Source organism: Bos javanicus, chromosome 5 (genome assembly GCF_032452875.1).
Source record: "Bos javanicus breed banteng chromosome 5, ARS-OSU_banteng_1.0, whole genome shotgun sequence".
Classification (NCBI taxonomy): Eukaryota; Metazoa; Chordata; class Mammalia; order Artiodactyla; family Bovidae; genus Bos; species Bos javanicus.
The window spans coordinates 115,371,889-115,389,468 of NC_083872.1; the positions used below are offsets into that span (position 1 = coordinate 115,371,889).

At 54.9% G+C, this 17,580-nt stretch overlaps 1 protein-coding gene across 4 annotated transcripts in view; it reads left to right on the top strand.

Moving 5' to 3' along the window:
• The window catches only part of PARVB (parvin beta), a 116,565-nt gene that overhangs the window by 87,358 nt on the left and 11,627 nt on the right, over positions 1-17,580 (top strand). For all 4 annotated transcript variants that reach the window (XM_061418809.1, XM_061418813.1, XM_061418810.1 and 1 more), the window contains exons 7-10: positions 1,580-1,638; positions 4,845-4,864; positions 12,449-12,510; positions 15,293-15,361. In XM_061418809.1, the coding sequence (XP_061274793.1) occupies positions 1,580-1,638; positions 4,845-4,864; positions 12,449-12,510; positions 15,293-15,361 (210 nt within the window). The remainder of the gene's footprint in view (positions 1-1,579; positions 1,639-4,844; positions 4,865-12,448; positions 12,511-15,292; positions 15,362-17,580) is intronic.

A 17,580-nucleotide genomic window follows, 5' to 3' on the forward strand; every position in this document is an offset into this window, starting at 1 on the left:
GAAGGCCACTTGGTTTTCCTGAGCTCCAGCGCTTTCCCCATAAAACTGAGATTCTGCTGTGCTGTCGTTGCTCAGTTGCTGAGTCCTGTCCGACTCTTTGCAACCCCGTGGACTGCGGCACGCCATGCTTCCCTTCACTATATCCTGGAGGTTGCACGAACTTTCATCCATCGAGTCGGTGATGCCATCCAACCATCTCATCCTCTGTCGTCCCCTTCTCCTCCTTCCTTCAATCTTTCCCAACATCAGGGTCTTTTCCAATGAGTCAGCTCTTCGCATCAGGTGACCAAAGTATTGGAGCTTCAGCATCTGTCCTTCCAATGAATAGTCAGGACTGATTTCCTTTAGGATTGACTGGTTTGATCTCCTTGCAGTCCAAGGGATTCTCAAGAGTCTCTACTATGGACTTCAAAATATTCAGTCTGTCTGACTCATACCCAGCTCTGGATCCAGAGCACGGTGGGAGCCTGATACACCTTTGATGTCTGAGCAAGTGGATAACATGTCTCTGGGCCACACCCCCACCCCCAGCCCTCCGCGGGCGCTCCTGAGAATCAGCCAGGGTGAAGCCATGGGAAAGATGACGGCCACCTGATGCTGGTTATCTCCATTCACTAGATCCAGTGGTGAGAGTTCCCTGGAGGCTGAGCTCAGGAGAGCCTGGGGAGCTTGGATCTGGAGAGGTATCCAGCAGGAAGTGAGCTCCCCATCCGTGGAGGGGTTCAAGTAGGGGCTCACAGTGGGGTTGGGTTAGACTGCCGAGCTCCGCCCTGGGATGCACGGGCTTCCCCTCCACCACCATCATCGCCTCTCCACACCTGCCAGGCTCCAGAACAGGTGTGTCACACACCGTGTTAGTGTCTTGGGGCTGCTGGAAGAAAATCCCACAAAGCGGTGGCTAAAAAAAGCAGACGTTTGTCCTCTCACATAACAGAGGCCTGAAGTCCAGATCGGGGTGCTGACTGGGTCCCTCTGAAGGCTCTAGGCCAGGGTTCTTCCTTCCCTTTTCCAGCGCCTGCCGGCACGCTTGGCTTTCCTCAGCTTGTGGACACGTGCCTCCGGTCTCTGCCTCCGCCTCACGTGGCCTCTTCCCTCTGTGTCTCTCTCTTCTCTTCTCGTAAGGACTCCAGTCTTCGTCCAGGACTCACCCTAGTCCATTACGGTCTCATCTTAACTCATTACATCTGTGGCGACCCTCTTTCCAGATGAGGTAACACTCTGAGGCTCTGAATGGACACAGCTCCTGGGAGACCCTGTTCAGCCCGGTGCACGGGTGTTCTTTAATCTGGTGCCTCCCTCGTGTCATGCATATTCCTTTATGCTCCTTGCCTCCCCGGCTGCAGGGCGTCCTCTGGGAGCTGGGCTGACTCTCCTGAGACCCCCACAGCTGCGTGCTCTAAGAGCAGTGTGGAGAGCAGAGGGTCTGGGGGGTAGTGGGGGGGGAGGTTCCAGCCACTAAAGGGCCACCCCTGTGGTCACCTGCAGCCCACCCCCAGGAGTGGCTGCCCCACCAGTGATGTTCTCCTGCTCTGCCTGCCTGCCCGGGGGTTGATTTGCTTGTTCATTTTGGGGTTTTCAGAAACGGGAAGGCCTGCTGCACTCCAGCCACGTCACCGAGGAGCTGACGACGACCACCGAGTAAGTGGACCCCGCCCCCAGGCCCTGCTCCAGCCAGAGACCCTCAGACATGTGGGAGCCGTTTTCCTCTGCGTGACCCTTGACCCTGGGATGGAATTTTCTCCAAGCGTCCACCCTAGCTTTCTGTCTTCCGCGCACTTTCCTCAAAGTGTTTTTGGTTTTGATTTTTGTTCTTTGTTTTCTTTTTTGTTTGTTTGTCTTGCTGAAGAAGGGCAAGATAGCAGTTTGTTTTGGTGTTTAAATGAGAAATTCCCTATCTTTTATTTTCTCCCTAAATAGAAAAATGAGTCAATACCTGTGGCATATGAATTAAAACTTCTTTACGCTGCTGGAAGTCTTTTCTGGAGTGAGACAGGGAATAATAAAGAAAAATATAATTGATCACATTCAAAATCTCTTGTAAGAATGAGGGGAAATTTATAACAGTGAACTCCTTGTAGTAGGCATGCTAACAACGTCCACATTTTTAATGTTTTGAAGTAAGTTATTCTCCAAAGATGTGGACTGTCATTCCTTACTTTGGAAGGTGAACTTTAAGAATGTTGAGAGAGGGAACGGGGCAGAGGTGTTTAGACTGGTCCCGGGGACCCGTGGTCTTGATGGATTCACCCATCTAGCTTAGTTCCATCAGAGGGAGAGAGTCACGCATCTAAGCTAGAACTTCCTTTGAGAAAGTCCTGAGCCATCTCGCCTTTTCGAGAAGCCCAGAGGGCGATTTTTAAGAAGTCTGAAAAGCTTCAAATCTATTGAAAATAGCAAATCAATTGGATCTATTTTGCGTGTGGTTTGTAAGAGGCCTTAGGACTCCCTACAAAGAACCTTTAAAATGCACTGCCTCTGCGCCTCCCTATTAAAGCTGTTTCAGATGAAACAGGACATTAAAAATTGATTGTCTCAGCTCACCCACCTGCTCAGTTCAGGGAGTGATTAATTACTGTGTCATGAATTCATGGATGGTCTTTCAGAAATCAGGCCGACACAGGAAGCCACCCCCGGTGTGGGAGCCGTCAGGTGGACGGAAGAGACGGGTGTTTCCTGATGTGTGTGCACAGCTGTTTGTGGCCCACAGGAGGGGAGGGGAGATGGGGACGGGGTGCTGAGCCTGGCCTGGGGAGGGGTCTCAAGCAGGCAGCTCGACCCCTTTGGGAGCAGGAGAAGGGCAGCTTGCGGGGGGAGTCTGGAGTGGGCTAGCGTCTTGGTTATCCATCGTTGTGTAAATAACCACCCCAAACCTAGGGGCTTAAATCAACAGTCACTTTATTTGCTGACAGTCTGGTGGTTGGCACTGGCCAGTGGGGGCCTCTGTCGCTCCCCGTGTCTTTCACTCTCATGGAGGAGGCTTCTTTCCGGTGTCCTCAGGGTCCCCAGAGAATGACAGGGCAACTGCAGGCCTCTGGCCCCCTGTGTGCTGTGTTCCTGTCTTCTGTGGGTCACAGCGTGTCCTGGGTCCCCCTGGATGGGAGAGCAGGAGGCAGATGGCCCATTGAAGGGGGTGGGAACAGCCAGGCCTATTTATGGTGGGGGGCTCCCTCCCTCTGATGGAGCTAAGATAGACGGATGAATCAGTGAGGACCACGGGTCCTCCCGATCAGTCTAAACACCTCTCCCCCATTTCCTCTTTCAACATCCTTAACTTTTACTTGCCTGCAGTGATGGGAAGACGCTGTGTCTGTCTTCCCTGGTCTCGCAGTGGATGAGGGATCCCTGAGAGGGCAGCAGGGGGCAGTGGGAGCTTTGTCTCCAGAGCCAGCCCCTGGGAGAGTGGCCCCAACGATTCACACCAGTCACCAGCACCCACAGGGCCTGCGGTGCGCTGGGCACCGTGTTGGGTGCCCAGAGGCTGAGAGGATGCGGTTCTACTCTTCCCAGGATGGCGGTCTAGCTGGCAAGAAAGATCGTGTCCATAGAAATATGAAATCTAGCCCAGGGGCCTTGTGAGATGTACAGTGTGGCTCTCAAAGAATTTCAGGCAGTGGGGCGGGGCGGGGGTGTAGGGGTGCCCCGAAGTCAAGGTAGAGAGAGGTTTCCAGCAGAGGCTGCCCAGCCTCCTGCGTGGTCTCCCAGACTCCAGGTTTTCTCTGTGCTATGGGTCGCCTCCTCCTGGAAGCCCTCCCTGTTTGCCAAGCAGGAGTGGCTGGCTCCTTTTACTTTCTGTAGCATCTCCTGTATGTCTCATTTCTGGTGCATGTGGGCTGCGTAGAAATGTGGGCTTAGGAGTCTCGCTCACCATCAGGTGTCCTGCGGCAGGGCCATGGGGTGTTTATTTCCATATCTCTATGGCCTGTGCATAGTAGGCGCTGCAGAGACTACTTGTTAAATAAGGTGGAGGCAAGGACTTGAGTCTAGAGGGGTTTGGGGGTGAGGCTGAGGTCTCTTTGCCTCTCAGGAAGCTGGTGCACAGAAACACCTGTGCGTTTGTGCTCTCAGATCCTCCGGGAGGAACCAGCCGCCCATCCTTCGTGGCTTCAGCTCTGGCCTCGAGTCAGGGCCCAGCCTGTGTTTCTCCAGGACCCTTTAGTCTCCCGCTTCCCCGGAAGTGCGTTGTCCTCACTCTCCAGAACGTGACCTCTGGGTAGTCTGCACCCTTGTATTTTAAAGGTTAAACTTGCGGCTTCCTCGATGGCTCAAGTGGTAAAGAATCCGCCTGTAATTCAGGAGACCCGGGTTCCATCCCTGGGTCGGGAAGTTCCCCTGGAGGAGGAAATGGCAACCCACTCCAGTATTCTTGCCTGGAGAATCCCACGGACAGAGGAGCCTGGTGGGCTGCAGTCCATGGCGTCACAAGAGTCGGACATGACTGAGCATGTGATGGATTACAGTCATTTTATTTTAAAGTTTAAGCTCAAAAAAAAAATAAATAAAGTTTAAGCTCAAGGTGCCAAAAGACCCGTTTTCTGCTGAAATGTTATCCGTGTTAACTACGCCCTCGATTAAATGCCCGCTTCCCCCTCACAACAAATGGCATTAAAAGGATGGTTTAGAGATGTCTATTTGCTGCCGGTCTTGTGCAAACATTTAGAATCCACAGAAGCACCTCCTGTTTGTAATTAGAGTGGGAGAGAACTTATCCAAGTGGGACTCACATTTTTATAACTCCGTCTCTGACTGGCCAGCTGGGGGCCCGTGGGGCATCCCTACCACCCTCTGCCCTGCGGCTCACTCAGCTCTGTGGACCGTCTGATGCTTCTCTCTGCTCTTCTTTGCAGGATGATGATGGGGCGCTTTGGTAAGTAACTGGGTGGGGGAGCGGGTGGGGAGGGCATGGGGCGTCTGAGGTCACTGGGCACTGTGGGGCTGCCCCAGGAAGCCCCCAGGGTTCACACGGTCACTCAGAGGCCGCAGGGCCCAGGGTGGGTTTTGGAGTGTGGTTTGCTTCTCACAGCTGTTGGGAGGCTGGGCGGGGGGATTAGAAAAGTGAGGTGGGCGGGAGTGAACCAGGAGAAGGGGGAGGGCGGATGTCCCTGTGAATACAGAGCGTCATTAGCTAGCCAGAGGTTCAGAGGTTCCTTATGGGATGTACTTTTTACCAAATGGATCATTTATTTAATTTATTGGGCTGTGCTGGGTCTCAGTTGCGGCCCGTGGAACCTTTAGTTGCGGCGTTCGAGCTCTTAGTTGCGTCATGCAGGAAGGACCTAGATCTCTGACCAGGGGTGGAATCGGAGCCCTCTGCGTTGGGAGCGCAGAGTCTTAGCCACTGGACCACCAGGGACGTCCTGGGATGTACTTTCGTAGATAGCTTTCCGCCTTAAAATCTCCGGCTTAACAGACCTTAGAGTCAGGCAGCACTGACTGTAGTCACGGCTGGGTGACCTTTGGCCTCCTCCTTCACCTCACTCTTCCCCATCTGTAAAATGGGTCCTCGGAGTTGTTGGTGGATTTTGTGAGATAACAGACGTTCAGTCTGCTTGGCCCAGGGCCCGACTCTTTCTCTATTGGTTTTCAGTGGCTGTTCCCATAGAGCTGTCCCCTGCCCCATGAAAGCCCCACCATCCCATCTTCATCTCGGGGAGGGGTGGCAGATGCAAGGGCAGCTCATGGCAGCGTCTCAGCCCTCCGGGAGGGGAGCCCCCAGCTCTTAGTCACAGCCAGAGGCAGCTGGAGCCAGGCTCCCCGCTTTGGTGATATTTCAAATCGAGAAGCCCTCAGCACTCCCCAAATGCCGTGTTCTCCAGCGAGCAGAGAGGGGAGTACAGACGTTAGGAGGAAAATAGAGACCAAATAGAAGTTTTCTGCGTGCCTTGTGAGCCGGCCACGGGAGCTTGTCCCTAGCTGTGGCTGGGGGCCTCGGGGTGAGGGGTGCGCCTCGGGGGCACCCCCGGGCTTGGCCTCTGCGGCCTCACGGTGATTATGGGGACCAGAGGTACCCCTGCCACTCGGGTGCAAATAGGACAAGCGGCTCTTCAGTTCCCAGAGGTCTTGAACCAGAGAAAATGCAGCAATTATATGTCCTTAAGTGTCCTTAAGTAGTCCTTGAGCTGTGCTGGGGAAATTCAGTCTTCACTTTTTTTTTTTTTTAAGTAGCACTGGAGGTCTTTTTTATGTCTATATTATTAAAAAACGTTAAAAGAAAAAGGGAGTGAAAAGGAATCCTCCTGTGTTCAGTTGCTGAGGCTGCAGAATAGGGTGGGGAGTGCAGCTCCAGGTGTGGGGGCGCCTGGCCCTGCCCTGGGTGCGCAGGGGGTGGGCGCAGGGCACCCTGCTGTCCCCTCCCTGAGCCTTCGGGCTTGTCGAGGGCAGAGGGGATTCAAGTGGGGCCTCCGAGCATCTTCAAGGGTTGCCTTGGTTTCCTGTGTTTTCACTTCAGTGTGGGGGACAGGACCAGGGGGCCTGGACTAGTCGGGGGGCTTCAGGGGGGATCGTTTCCGCTGGGGTCTGTGTGCAGCCTCCCATGCTAGAAGGGGCTAGACGCTCAGTCAGGAAGGCCCTGGCAGCCCTGAGAAGGGGCGCTCGGGGGTCTGGTGGACTGGATGGTGGCTGAGAGTCCCCGGGGATGGCTGAGTGTGGTGGGGGGTGCGCCGTGGCACTCGAGAGGCCGAGGAGCCTGGAGTCGTCGCCCTCGTCACGTCCAGGGCTGCCTGTGCTCCTGAAATGCAAAACAGACCATTAGTGGGTGACAGGCAACTCTCCCACCCCCAGCTCCGGCTCCTGCTGATGCAGGTCCCCGGGTCTCCTGGTTACCCCGAGATGCAGCAGCTTCCACCAGCCCGTGTCCCGCGGGAGCCCTCGGGCCCTGCGGCCCCAAGACCCCATCACCTCCCGCCACTGGCCCCTTGAGTTGGCTCCTCTGCACTCCTTAACCCCTCCCTCCGCTCACCCCCAGCTTGCCGAAAGCTAAAGCCTTGCAGCCCTCGCAGGGGCTTCCAAGGCCCCCTTAGACCACCCTCTGGACACCCCTATTCTCTGCTCTGGCCTCCTGGCCCCCTACTTTGCACCCTCAGCAGCCCCTCACCCCAGCACTCCCCTTCTGGCTCTTGTACACGCAGTACCCTGGCCTGAAATGCTCCCCCTCTAGATTCCCGTGTGTCTCACCTCCTCCAGGGAGGCCCTCCTTGATGCCGCTGCCCGAACCCCTGCCCATCCTCTGACCTTTCTCCCCCCCATTATCTCTTTACTCACCTCTGCCCGCTGGGAACGCTTTTGCTCCATGCCTGACAGGCATGGGGGCGCCTGGACGGTCAAGGACCCCCGCTTGGCCCTGCCCTCTTTCCCTTGGCACGTGGCTCCTTGAGTCATGGACTTCCTGGTTGGCCCAGTGGTAAAGGATCCACCTGCCGATATCAGAGACTCGGGTTTGATCCCTGGGTCGGGAGGCTCCCCTGGAAGAGAAAATGGCAACCCCCTCCAGGATTCTGGCCTGGAGAATCCCACGGACAGAGGAGCCTGGCGGGCTCCGGTCCATGGGGGTCAGAGTGGGATGCAACTGAGCATGCACACGTGCCTTGAGCTGTGAGCCTCCTGCAGGCTGGGGCATGTGTCCCCTGCGTGCATCGCCAGCGCTGACCACACATGTTCCAGGAACACCAGGCAGGCCCTCCTTGGCTCGTGTCTGCCCTGGGGCAGTGCGTGGGGTGGCGCAGGCTTCACAGGGAGCCCAGTTCTTGGCCTCAGTTTCTCACCTTAGCACTCTGAGCGAGGTAGGGGGTGGGAGGGCGCGCTGCACCTGCCCTGGGACACCCCCCCCACCCGCTTTCTGTGGGCTCCGCTGTCCCAGCTGGGGTGGATGGGAGGCCCTTCTCTCCCCGGGGGAGCTGGGGAGCTGCAGCCCGGTCTCCATGGTAACGGGCTTGCTGGCTGCCTCTTCTCCGCAGGCGCCCCTCCCCATCCCGGGCTTCAGGAAGTTGGAGAGAAGGATGGAGAAGCTTTCTTCCTTTTCTTCCAGGACTCCTTGCAGCCCCTGGTCTCTCCCCTTCACATCTCCCCATTGCTTCCGACACTGCAGCTGGATCACACCATTCCTGGTCTCCGCCCTCCACCACTCCTTTTACCCTCAAGGGACCCAGCCCTCTTAGCCAACACCCTCCCCCACCACCCCACCGCCTGCCCAGGCCACACCATCAGGAACCCACTCTTGGCTCTCTGTTCCCTCTGCCCAGAACACCCTCCTCTTCTTGCCCTAGCGAGCCTGGACTCGAACATCAGGGCTCCTCTGACCCCGGGCCTGTGTCCACGTCCCCAGGCTCCGGGGCCCCAGGGACCAGACGGGTCTCATGAAAGAGGGAAGTGGTGAGAACACTGAATGATGAAGGGCTGCCCCCACCCCTGCCACCTCTGTGCTGTGTGTGGCGGGGAGTGCTGGTGCCTGGGGGCGAACAGGGGAGTCTGTGCCCCCACTTCCACGGGGGGCTCATCAATGCTGGGAGTAGGGGAGGGCGAATGGAAGTTCACTCTTGCCTCGGCTCCCATTTCTTCAAGAGAAGCCAGAAATTCAGGACTTTTGGACACCCTTCTGATTTCAAAAACGTAGACTCAGACAGGGCCCACTTCTTCTGGAGTAAGCCGAGCATCTTTGGAAGTTGAACTTTGGTGGACACTGAGGCTCTGGCTGATGCAGCTGCTTCCTGCATCTTTCTGGCTTTATTGGTACCCATCTGTGGACTGCCTGTGCCCTTCCTGGGGGCAGGGCTGCCCCCTGTTCGTTCATCCCTGTGACTGTCCCCAGAGCCTACGGAGAGGTCAGGGTGGGGGCAGGACGAGAGGACATCAGTGACACGCTTGCTTCTCCCTTTATACCCTGTGCGTGAAAGTGAAAGTGAAGTTGCTCAGTCATGTCCGACTCTTTGCGACCCTAAGGACCGTTGCCTATCAGGCTCCTCCACCCATGGGATCTTCCAGCAAGAATCCTGGAGTGGGTTGCCATTTCCTTCTCCAGATCTTCCCGACCCAGGGATTGAACCCGGGTCTCCCTCACTGTAGGCAGATGCTTTACCGTCTGAGCCACCAGGGAAGTCCGTTTCTCTGTGCGTGCTGGGTGCTAAGTCGCTTCATTCGTGTCTGTCTCTTTGCGATTCTATGGACTGTAGCCCCCCCCCCCAGGGTCCTCTGTCCATGGGATTTTCCAAGCAAGAACACTGGAGTGGTTTGCCATGCCCTGCTCCAGGGGCTCTTCCCAACCCAGGGATCGAACCCACGTCTCTTATGTCTCCTGCTTCGGCATTCCGGTTCTTTACCACTAGCGCCACTTGGGAAGCCCTTGATTCATTACCTCGCTTAATCCTTAACACCGGTGGTGAGCTGGGGTCTGTTTTCACCCCCACCTCCTGGAGGGAGACGCTTTGCCTAAGTCACGGGCCCCAGGCTCTCTGCCAGATTAGTTGTCATTCCCCAGGCCTCGGCCGTGACGCCATCCGCCCCCCAGGGGCAGGCGAGCGGGCCTGGGGGCCCCGGCCTCCAGGCCCCGCGATGGCCCCCCTGCCGCCCTGCCTCTGCTGGCCCAGCGGTGGCTCGGCTAAATATATCCGGCTGACGTCAAGGCTGTTCTGCTCCTGGGGGTTTTCTTAAGCTGCATTTAAAGTTTGTGTTTTGCTTTGTGAAGATTTAGCTTTTTTTTCTTTCTTTTCCCTCCCTCTTAGCAGACTGTCTTGTTGAGTATAATCGGACTTAAATGATTATAAAAATAATTTACAGCTGCCGCAGTAGAAAAGCTGGGGGGAGGAAAACCTGCAGGGTCAGGCCTTTGGGTCACTGTTGGCCTTTAGGTGAAAAAAGCGGGGTGCCCCTCCGCAGACACACTCCCCAGCCCTGTGCACACGTGTGTGTACACACCACACACAAACACACACCATGCATACGCACCTTCCTCTTTGCCTGTCACCTTCCTTCCTGCTGCCTGCCCCCAAGGCCAAGGCGGAGGCTACCTGGGCTGGGCCAGCTGCCTTCGGGGGCCCTGGCCTGTGGGTGCTGAGTGCCTGCCGTTGGGGTGGCCTCGGGGGAGTAGCTGGGATGCTTCCTCCAGGAGAGGCGCAGGCTCTGGCTCCCTCGGTCATGACCTGCCTTTTTCTCATTTCTCCCCTCTCTCAGTTGATGCGATCCTGAAGCAGGCCCTGGGTCATCTCTAGCTCCAGGTTCCAGCCCCCTCCAGACAGGTTCAGGGCTCTTCCTACCCCAGCCCTCCCCCAGACTCCATGCAGGGGGTTTGAGTCCCAGCCCCAGCTTGGATAGAGGGCCTCTCTGCTGGTTGAGGTTCTCTGAGCATTGACCACCCCCAGACACCTTGGGGGACCGGGTATCCTTGAGGACCGAAGGGGGGCCCCCAGGCCTCCAGATTCCCTCATCCCCACCCCTTCTGTCCTGGCAGCGACTCCCCTGCAGCCCTGGGTCCCACCCTGAGACCTCCGCCCCCCTGCCTGGGCTCCAGGCGGCAGTGGGCTCTGTCTGCCTCCGTGTGACCGGCCATGGCAGTGTCAGGCTGGAAGCAGGCCCCTGGCCCAGACAGTCTGGTCCACTGACGGCCACGTCGCCCCAGCCTCTGGTTGCCTTGCAACTGAAAGAGAAGGGTTGATTCTGTGTTAATTTGGAAGGCATGGCTGGGCCCATGAGTGGCAGGCAGGTAGAATGGGTCGGGGTCCCTGGGACGTGGCAGGATAGGTCCCTTCCGGCCCCGGGGGTCTTCCCATGGAGGCAGATACCCTGGGGAAGAGCAGCTGGCGAGGGGTTCTGAGCAGGATTTCCTGGCCCTTTTCCTTTGTTCTGAGCACTGGCTGCAGGCCCTTCACGGTTCTGGAGCCAGTGATGGTGCAGTGAAGAAGTGAGACAGTGGTCCCGGGCTGCAAGGAGCAGACAGTCCAGCAAAGAAGGAAAAACAGAACGTGCTCGCACAGAGTGATGGTGGAGGTGTCCGAGTCTTGCGACCCCATAGACCCCATAGCCCACCAGGCTCCTCCGTCCATGAGATTCTCCAGGAAAGAATACTGGAGTGGGTTGCCATCTCCTCCTTTGGGGGATCTTCCCAACCCAAGGATTAAACCTGGGTCTCTTGCCTTGCAGGCAGATTCTTTACTGACAGCCGTGAGTAATCGCTAGGAAAGTTGCACCAGGGTGAGAGGACAGAGAGTGGAAGTGCGGTGCTCTTTTAGAGACAGGTGGTTGTAGAAGTCCCCCCAGACGACCTCAGGGAGGTGAGGCTGGTGAGGAACAGGTGCAGAGGCCCGCTGGTGGGCATGCGACAGAGGGAGGTACCAGTGGGTGGAATGAGGTTGGGGGTGGGTGGGTGTTGGGAGGTGATGCTGAACTTGTGGACCCTGTGGGCCCATGGGAGAGAGAGAGAATTTTATTATAAGAGTGATGAGAGAGTGATGGAGAGTTTTAGTCCCCACAGGGATGGGGTCCAGTTCAGTTCAGTCACTCAGTCATGTCCAACTCTTGGCGACCCCATGGACTGCAGCACGCCATCCATCCCTGTCCATCACTGACTCCCAGAGTTTACCCAAACTCATGTCCATTGAGTTGGTGATGCCATCCAACCATCTCATCCTCTATCATTCCCTTCTCCTTCTGCCTTTAATCTTTCCCAACATTAAGGTCTTTTCCAATGAGTCAACTCTTCGAATGAGGTGGCCAAAGTATTGGAGTTTCAGCTTCAGCATCTGTCCTTCCAATGAACACCCAGGACTGATCTCCTTTAGAATGGACTGGTTGGATCTCCTTGCAGTCCAAGGGACTCTCAAGAGTCTTCTCCAACACCACAGTTCAAAAGCATCAATTCTTCGGCGCTCAGCTTTCTTCATAGAAAGAAAGCAGGGGTGGGGAGGGGGAAAGAAATGATCCAATTAACACTTTAAAGTGGGAAGCCTGGCATACTGCAGCCCACGGGGTCCCAAAGAATCGGACACAGCTTAGCGACTGAACAGCAAAACTTTAAAGGACTTACTGGGCCTTCAGGGGAGAATGGATCAGAGGAGTTGGGAGTGCAGGAGTAGAACCCATTCAGCAGGAAGTTGTAGCCACCATCCCTAGGTGAGGGCTTGTTTGGGGGTGGCAGCCACGATTACCTGGGGAGGTGGTCAGATTTATCCACGAGATGTATCAACAAGGTGTGTGGGGAAAATGGAGAGAGACTAGGATGTGATGTCTGAGTGCTTCCCCTGTATTCTGTGTTCAGAGGCAGAAACTGAGTTAAAGGGACCCTTCAAAGCGTCTTTCCCTTGATTTTGCTCCTTGTCAGCACCTGCCTCTTGGCTCTGGCAGGAGTGCAAAGGCTTCCAGGCAGGTGGAACATGCCGGGGGATTAGACACTGCTTGGTTCCGGGGATATGCAGAGATGATCAGAGCAGCGCCCGCGTCTCCTTAAACCCTTCTCGTGTCTCTGCAGAGCGGGACGCCTTCGACACGCTCTTCGACCACGCCCCCGACAAGCTCAGTGTTGTGAAGAAGGTGAGTTCTTAGTCAGGGTGTTTCCCTCCATCTCTGGGTGCTTTTTTTTTTTTTTAACAGCATGAACTCCGTGCTGGGAAGGAGGTGGGAAAATGTTTGAAATCTCTGAAATGTTTGCCACATGGATTGAAGTGTAATTATAGTCAAAAGCGTAACTGCGGTGCATAAAATTAGCACCTTTTTAACTCAGCATCTCTGCTCCTGGGTATCTTCCTGGCCACCCTCCCCGCCACTGCTGTGGAGTGAATTACCCTGCCAGTGCTGGGGGGCAGTTCATTCCGAATCAAGGCTTTTTTTCAGTGTGTAAATGTTTTTCAGCATGTCAGCCTGCTGGCTTGTGCTGGCCTCGTTACCGCGAAGCTGCAGCCACCACGTGCCTGGTAAACAAGCAGGCGCTGTTGGCAGAGCTGTTCTGAGCTCCATTTGGCCTGTCTCCCCAGCTGGGAGCGCAAAGGGGACGCAGCCTGCTGGTCAGCCTCTGATGGAAGAAACCGTGTGAACAAGGCTTTGGAGTCAGGGGCTGGGGAATGGCGAGCTTCCAGGCGGATGGCTTTCTCTCCCCCCGGAGGAATCAAGACTCAGTACACATCAAGTTATTTGAGTGCCTGCAGAATGCTCAGGAAGGCAATGGTGGGACGGATCTCCGCTTGTAAAATCTAAGCCCTCAACTCTGCGCAGACGGCTCTCGATCTTGAATAGTTTTCCCACACAGGTTGCTTCATGCAGGACTTCTCAGAGTCTGTAATATGCTGACATGCTTTGCAGTTCTCCAAGAGGGGGCTTGGGCTTCCCTGGTAGCTCAGCTGGCAACAAATCTGCCTGCAATGCAGGAGACCCCGTTTTGATTCCTGGGTGGGAAAGATCCCCTGGAGAAGAGATAGGCTACCCACTCCAGTATTCTTGGACTTCCCTTGTGGCTCAGATGGTAAAGAATCCACCTGCAATGCAGGAGACCTGGGTTTGATCCCTGGGTTGGGAAGATCCCTTGGAGAAGGGAAAGACTACCCACTCCAGTATTCTGGCCTGGAGAATTCCATGGACTGGATGGTCCATGGGGTCGCAAAGAGTCGGACACGACTGAGCGACTTTCACTTCACTAAGAGGGGGCTTGGTGGGGTGCATTTCCCCAGGCGTGTTTGTCTGCAGTGAGATCTGTTGACTTAAATGTATCGGGATAGACAGAACACATTACATTCCCATGGAACTCGCGTTTGGAGCGTGTTGGTCCAGGCTGGGATGATGAGACTGTTAGTTCTTGAAGCACTTTGCGGAAGTGGGCCTTCGGGGCGAAGCCTACTGAACGTGCTTGGATAACAAGCAGCGTACTCTGGGCCCTCGGAGCAGTGCCCCCAGCCCAACCCCGGCCACACCCGGCCCCTGGACTCCGTCCAGTGCACGCACAACTTGTTGTTCCCTAGCTCAGTCATGTCCGGCTCTGCGACCCCACGGCCTGCAGCATGCCAGACCTCCCTGTCCATGAGACTTTCCAGGCAAGAATACTGGACTGGGTTGCCACTTCCTTCTCCAGGGGATCTTCCCTACCCAGGGATCAAACCCACCCTCTCCTGCATTGGCGGGTGGATTATCGACCGCTGAGCCACCAGGGAAGCCCTGGCTTGCAGAAGATCTGATTCATTCTTTGAGAAGGCGTATTGTGGGGATCCCAGCAATGACCAAGGAAGAATCCTTTTGTTTCCCTGACACCTTCCTGCTTCCAGCCTGGCCCTTCCCCACCCCCACACTGGGTGTCGTGTTAGTGTCTCCTGAATCCCAGAATAAAAGCAGGGGGACCCTGTCCAGCTCTCCAGGTCCCTCCAAGATCACGCCCGACTCCTCTCTCCCATCCCACCCACCTCCAGCCCCCCGCTGGAAGGTGCTGGAGGGCTCCCACAGGTATACACGGCCTGGGTGGCTGCTCCGCCCACTCCACCCCCCAGCTGAGATGCTCCCCTGTGCCCTCATCTTCCAGGGATCCACGTGCTTCTCGTCGACACCCCACCACCACCCTGACATTTGAGTTTCATCTGCTTTGCTGCGTCTCTGGATTCCCCATTGCCTCCACTGGGTGTATGTATGGAGAATCGTGCCCCAGATGTCAGGATGGGGCTCTGTCTTACTGCCTTGCATCCCCAGCACCAATCAGAGTGCTGGGCACATAGTATATCTGGGTTAAATGAATAGGAAATGACATCATGTCCAGGGCAGGGAGAGATGGGGTTGACACTGAGATTCCATGAAAGTTGGGTTTGATTACTGAGACAAGTTGCAGGCGACAAGTTTTAAACTTTCACCAAAGAGGAGAAGCCAGTGGCCCTGTGTAGATACACACCAGGACTCAGCAAGTCTCTGAGGTCTCTTCGTTTACTGAAACTCTGACGGAGGTGGCCCCGGGCAGCCTTTCTGTCTCAGTCTTTTGTAGTTCAAGGCTACAGCTAGCCTACGTTGAAGCAATTAAGTATCTCCCCCTGAGTGGGAGTCGGCACATCCATCTTGGGGGCGCAGATCACTCTTCTGCAGGGTTGTTAAGTATGGTACGTGTGCACGTGGGCTGGTGGACAGAGTTGTGCGTTTCTTTACCAGCTGGGGTAGATTTAGGTTTTATCTCATTAAAACCAAGGGTGATTGTAAGAACATTTCATTTTTGACTCGAGCCTTTCATTCCAGCCAACAGGGGAGGTTACGGAAGCGTCTCACAGAGCCAGAGATGGCACCTGTCTCGACCTTCCCATGACGTGGGAGCCGAATCTCGTGCTCACGTTTCCCGTGTCTCTTTGCCTTGCAGTCTCTCATCACGTTTGTGAACAAGCACCTCAACAAGCTGAATCTGGAGGTGACGGAACTGGAGACCCAGGTGAGCCGCGTTCGGGGTTGAAGCATCCTTTGTCTGGTGTGGTTTCCAGCCAGCTCTCTGATCTTCGGTGGGCTGCGTGAACAAAATCAGACAGCGTTGTGTTCGTCATACAGAGAATGTCCATCACGCAGTTGAAATAGTCCCAGCCCCAGCCTCCTGGACCTTCTCCCACACCCTCTGTTTTAATTCCTGGGGCTCCTGGAACAAAGCCCATTAAACAACACATATAACCTCACAGTTCTGGAAGCCAGAAATCCCAGATCAGGGTGTCTACAGGGCTGTTCCTTCCGAGGCTCTGGGAGGGGGTGGGGTGGGGGGCAGGGAGGTGGTCAGTGCCAGGCCCCTCCCCCAGCTTCTGGTGGCTTGCTGGCAACTTTGGGCCTTTCTTGAGTCATCAGATGTATTGTCTCCATCTTGGCTTTCACATGGATCTGTATTCAAATTTCCCCCCTTTTTTGGTAAAAACACAATCGTGTTGGATTAAAGCCCACCCTAACGCGCTTACCTCTGCCAAGACCCTATTTCCAAGTAAATTTACACTCACAGGTTCGAGAGGGGGGTCAGGATTCCAACACATCTTTTTTGGTTGTTGTTATTGTTCAGTCGCTCAGTTGTGTCAGACTCTTTATGACCCCATAGACTGCAGCACGCCAGGCCTCCCTGTCCATCACCGACTCCCGGAGGTTGGTCACACTCGTGTCACTGGGTCGGTGATGCCCTCCAACCTTCTGGTCCTCTGCTGCCCACTTCTCCTCCTGCCCTCAATCCTTCCCAGCATCGGTGTCTTTTTTGGTGCAGGGATGCAATTCAACCACTGCGCCCTCCAAGGTGCCGGCACCCCCACCAAGGAGCCTCTGCGTGTGCGTGTCCCTCAGACTAGAATATGTGGCTGCCTCTGCCTCTGCTTCTTTTTTTTTTTTAATTTTTCTAAAATTGTTTTGCCTGCACAGCATGTGGAATCTATTTCCCCGACCAGGGATCGAACCCCAGCCCCCTGCAGTGACAGCGAGGAGTCTTAACCTCTGGATCACCAGGGATATCCCTGGCCGCCTCTGCTTCTGCTGTCCGTGGCCGTCCTACCCTTAGTGCTTAGCCAGCAACTGCTGGCTGGCGTCCCTCTAGTGAATACACACCACATATTTCTCCCGCCGCAAGTATAGAAAGTATACCTCCCCACCCTGACTCAGAGCGAAAGCTGCGGCGTGAAAATATGTTTTGAGCACTTGGCAAGCATTAAAGACAAAATATAATTTCCCCGGGATTAGCTGGGTGCTTGAGTTTGACGTCTTTCGCGTTCTCGGTGCCCGTTTCTCTAATGTGCAGCTGATCCTTCTTAAACCCCTGGGTGATTGCATTCATTCCTTTCTCTTTCTTTAACTTTTCTCATTTGCTTTTCTAATTAAAAAAGTAATTCAGGTTCATTGTAGAAACGTCTGAAAATGCAGATAAGCAAAACAAATAAAAATCCCCCGTAATCCCCTCACCCAGAGATAACGGCGCTGGGGGTTTACTCCAGATCATTTCTCCACACGGATGGCTCCTCGTGGGCAGCTTGCTCTATGTTTGAATGGCCCATTTTCTAACGTATATATTTATTTGTGTGTTATTTGCAAGAACACTTTTTTCTTTTTTTAGCAGTTTACTAATATCACGCGTTTAGCCTGATTATTTGCGGCCTGATGTATTAACAGTCCAGAAGTGTACTCATTTGAAAAGGATCCATCCTTTTAGTCTGCCCCTGCCCCAGCTCCCTCACCATTCTCTCCAGAGGTAACCAACTGCAGTTAACGGTTGGGTGTGCCTTTTGCTAGATGGTTTGTATGCATGAGTGTGTTTTTTGAAATGGCTGTGGGTCAGGTGTTTTTTTTTTTTTTTTTGCAAAACAGCTGTTTTGTAAAGTGTTACTTAATAGTGTGGGCCTCTTTTTGTGTGAGTGAGTGGGTTTCGTCGCATGCCTTTCGTGTTGTCTGGCCTGTGTGTGTTCATCGCTTTAGTACCTGCCTCCTATTCTGCGTGTCATTAAATCCAGTCCTTGTGACAGGACGTTTCCTGATCTGGTAGATACATACCGTGTCCAGTATCTTTGGACACAGCTGTTTATACCTTTATCTGCTTCCTCAGGATAAACTCCTACAAATGGGGCTGTTAGAGCAGAGGTGGGTAGTTACATGGAGGGCCCGGAAGCTTTGCCCGCCTGAAACTCTCATCGGCGGTGGTGA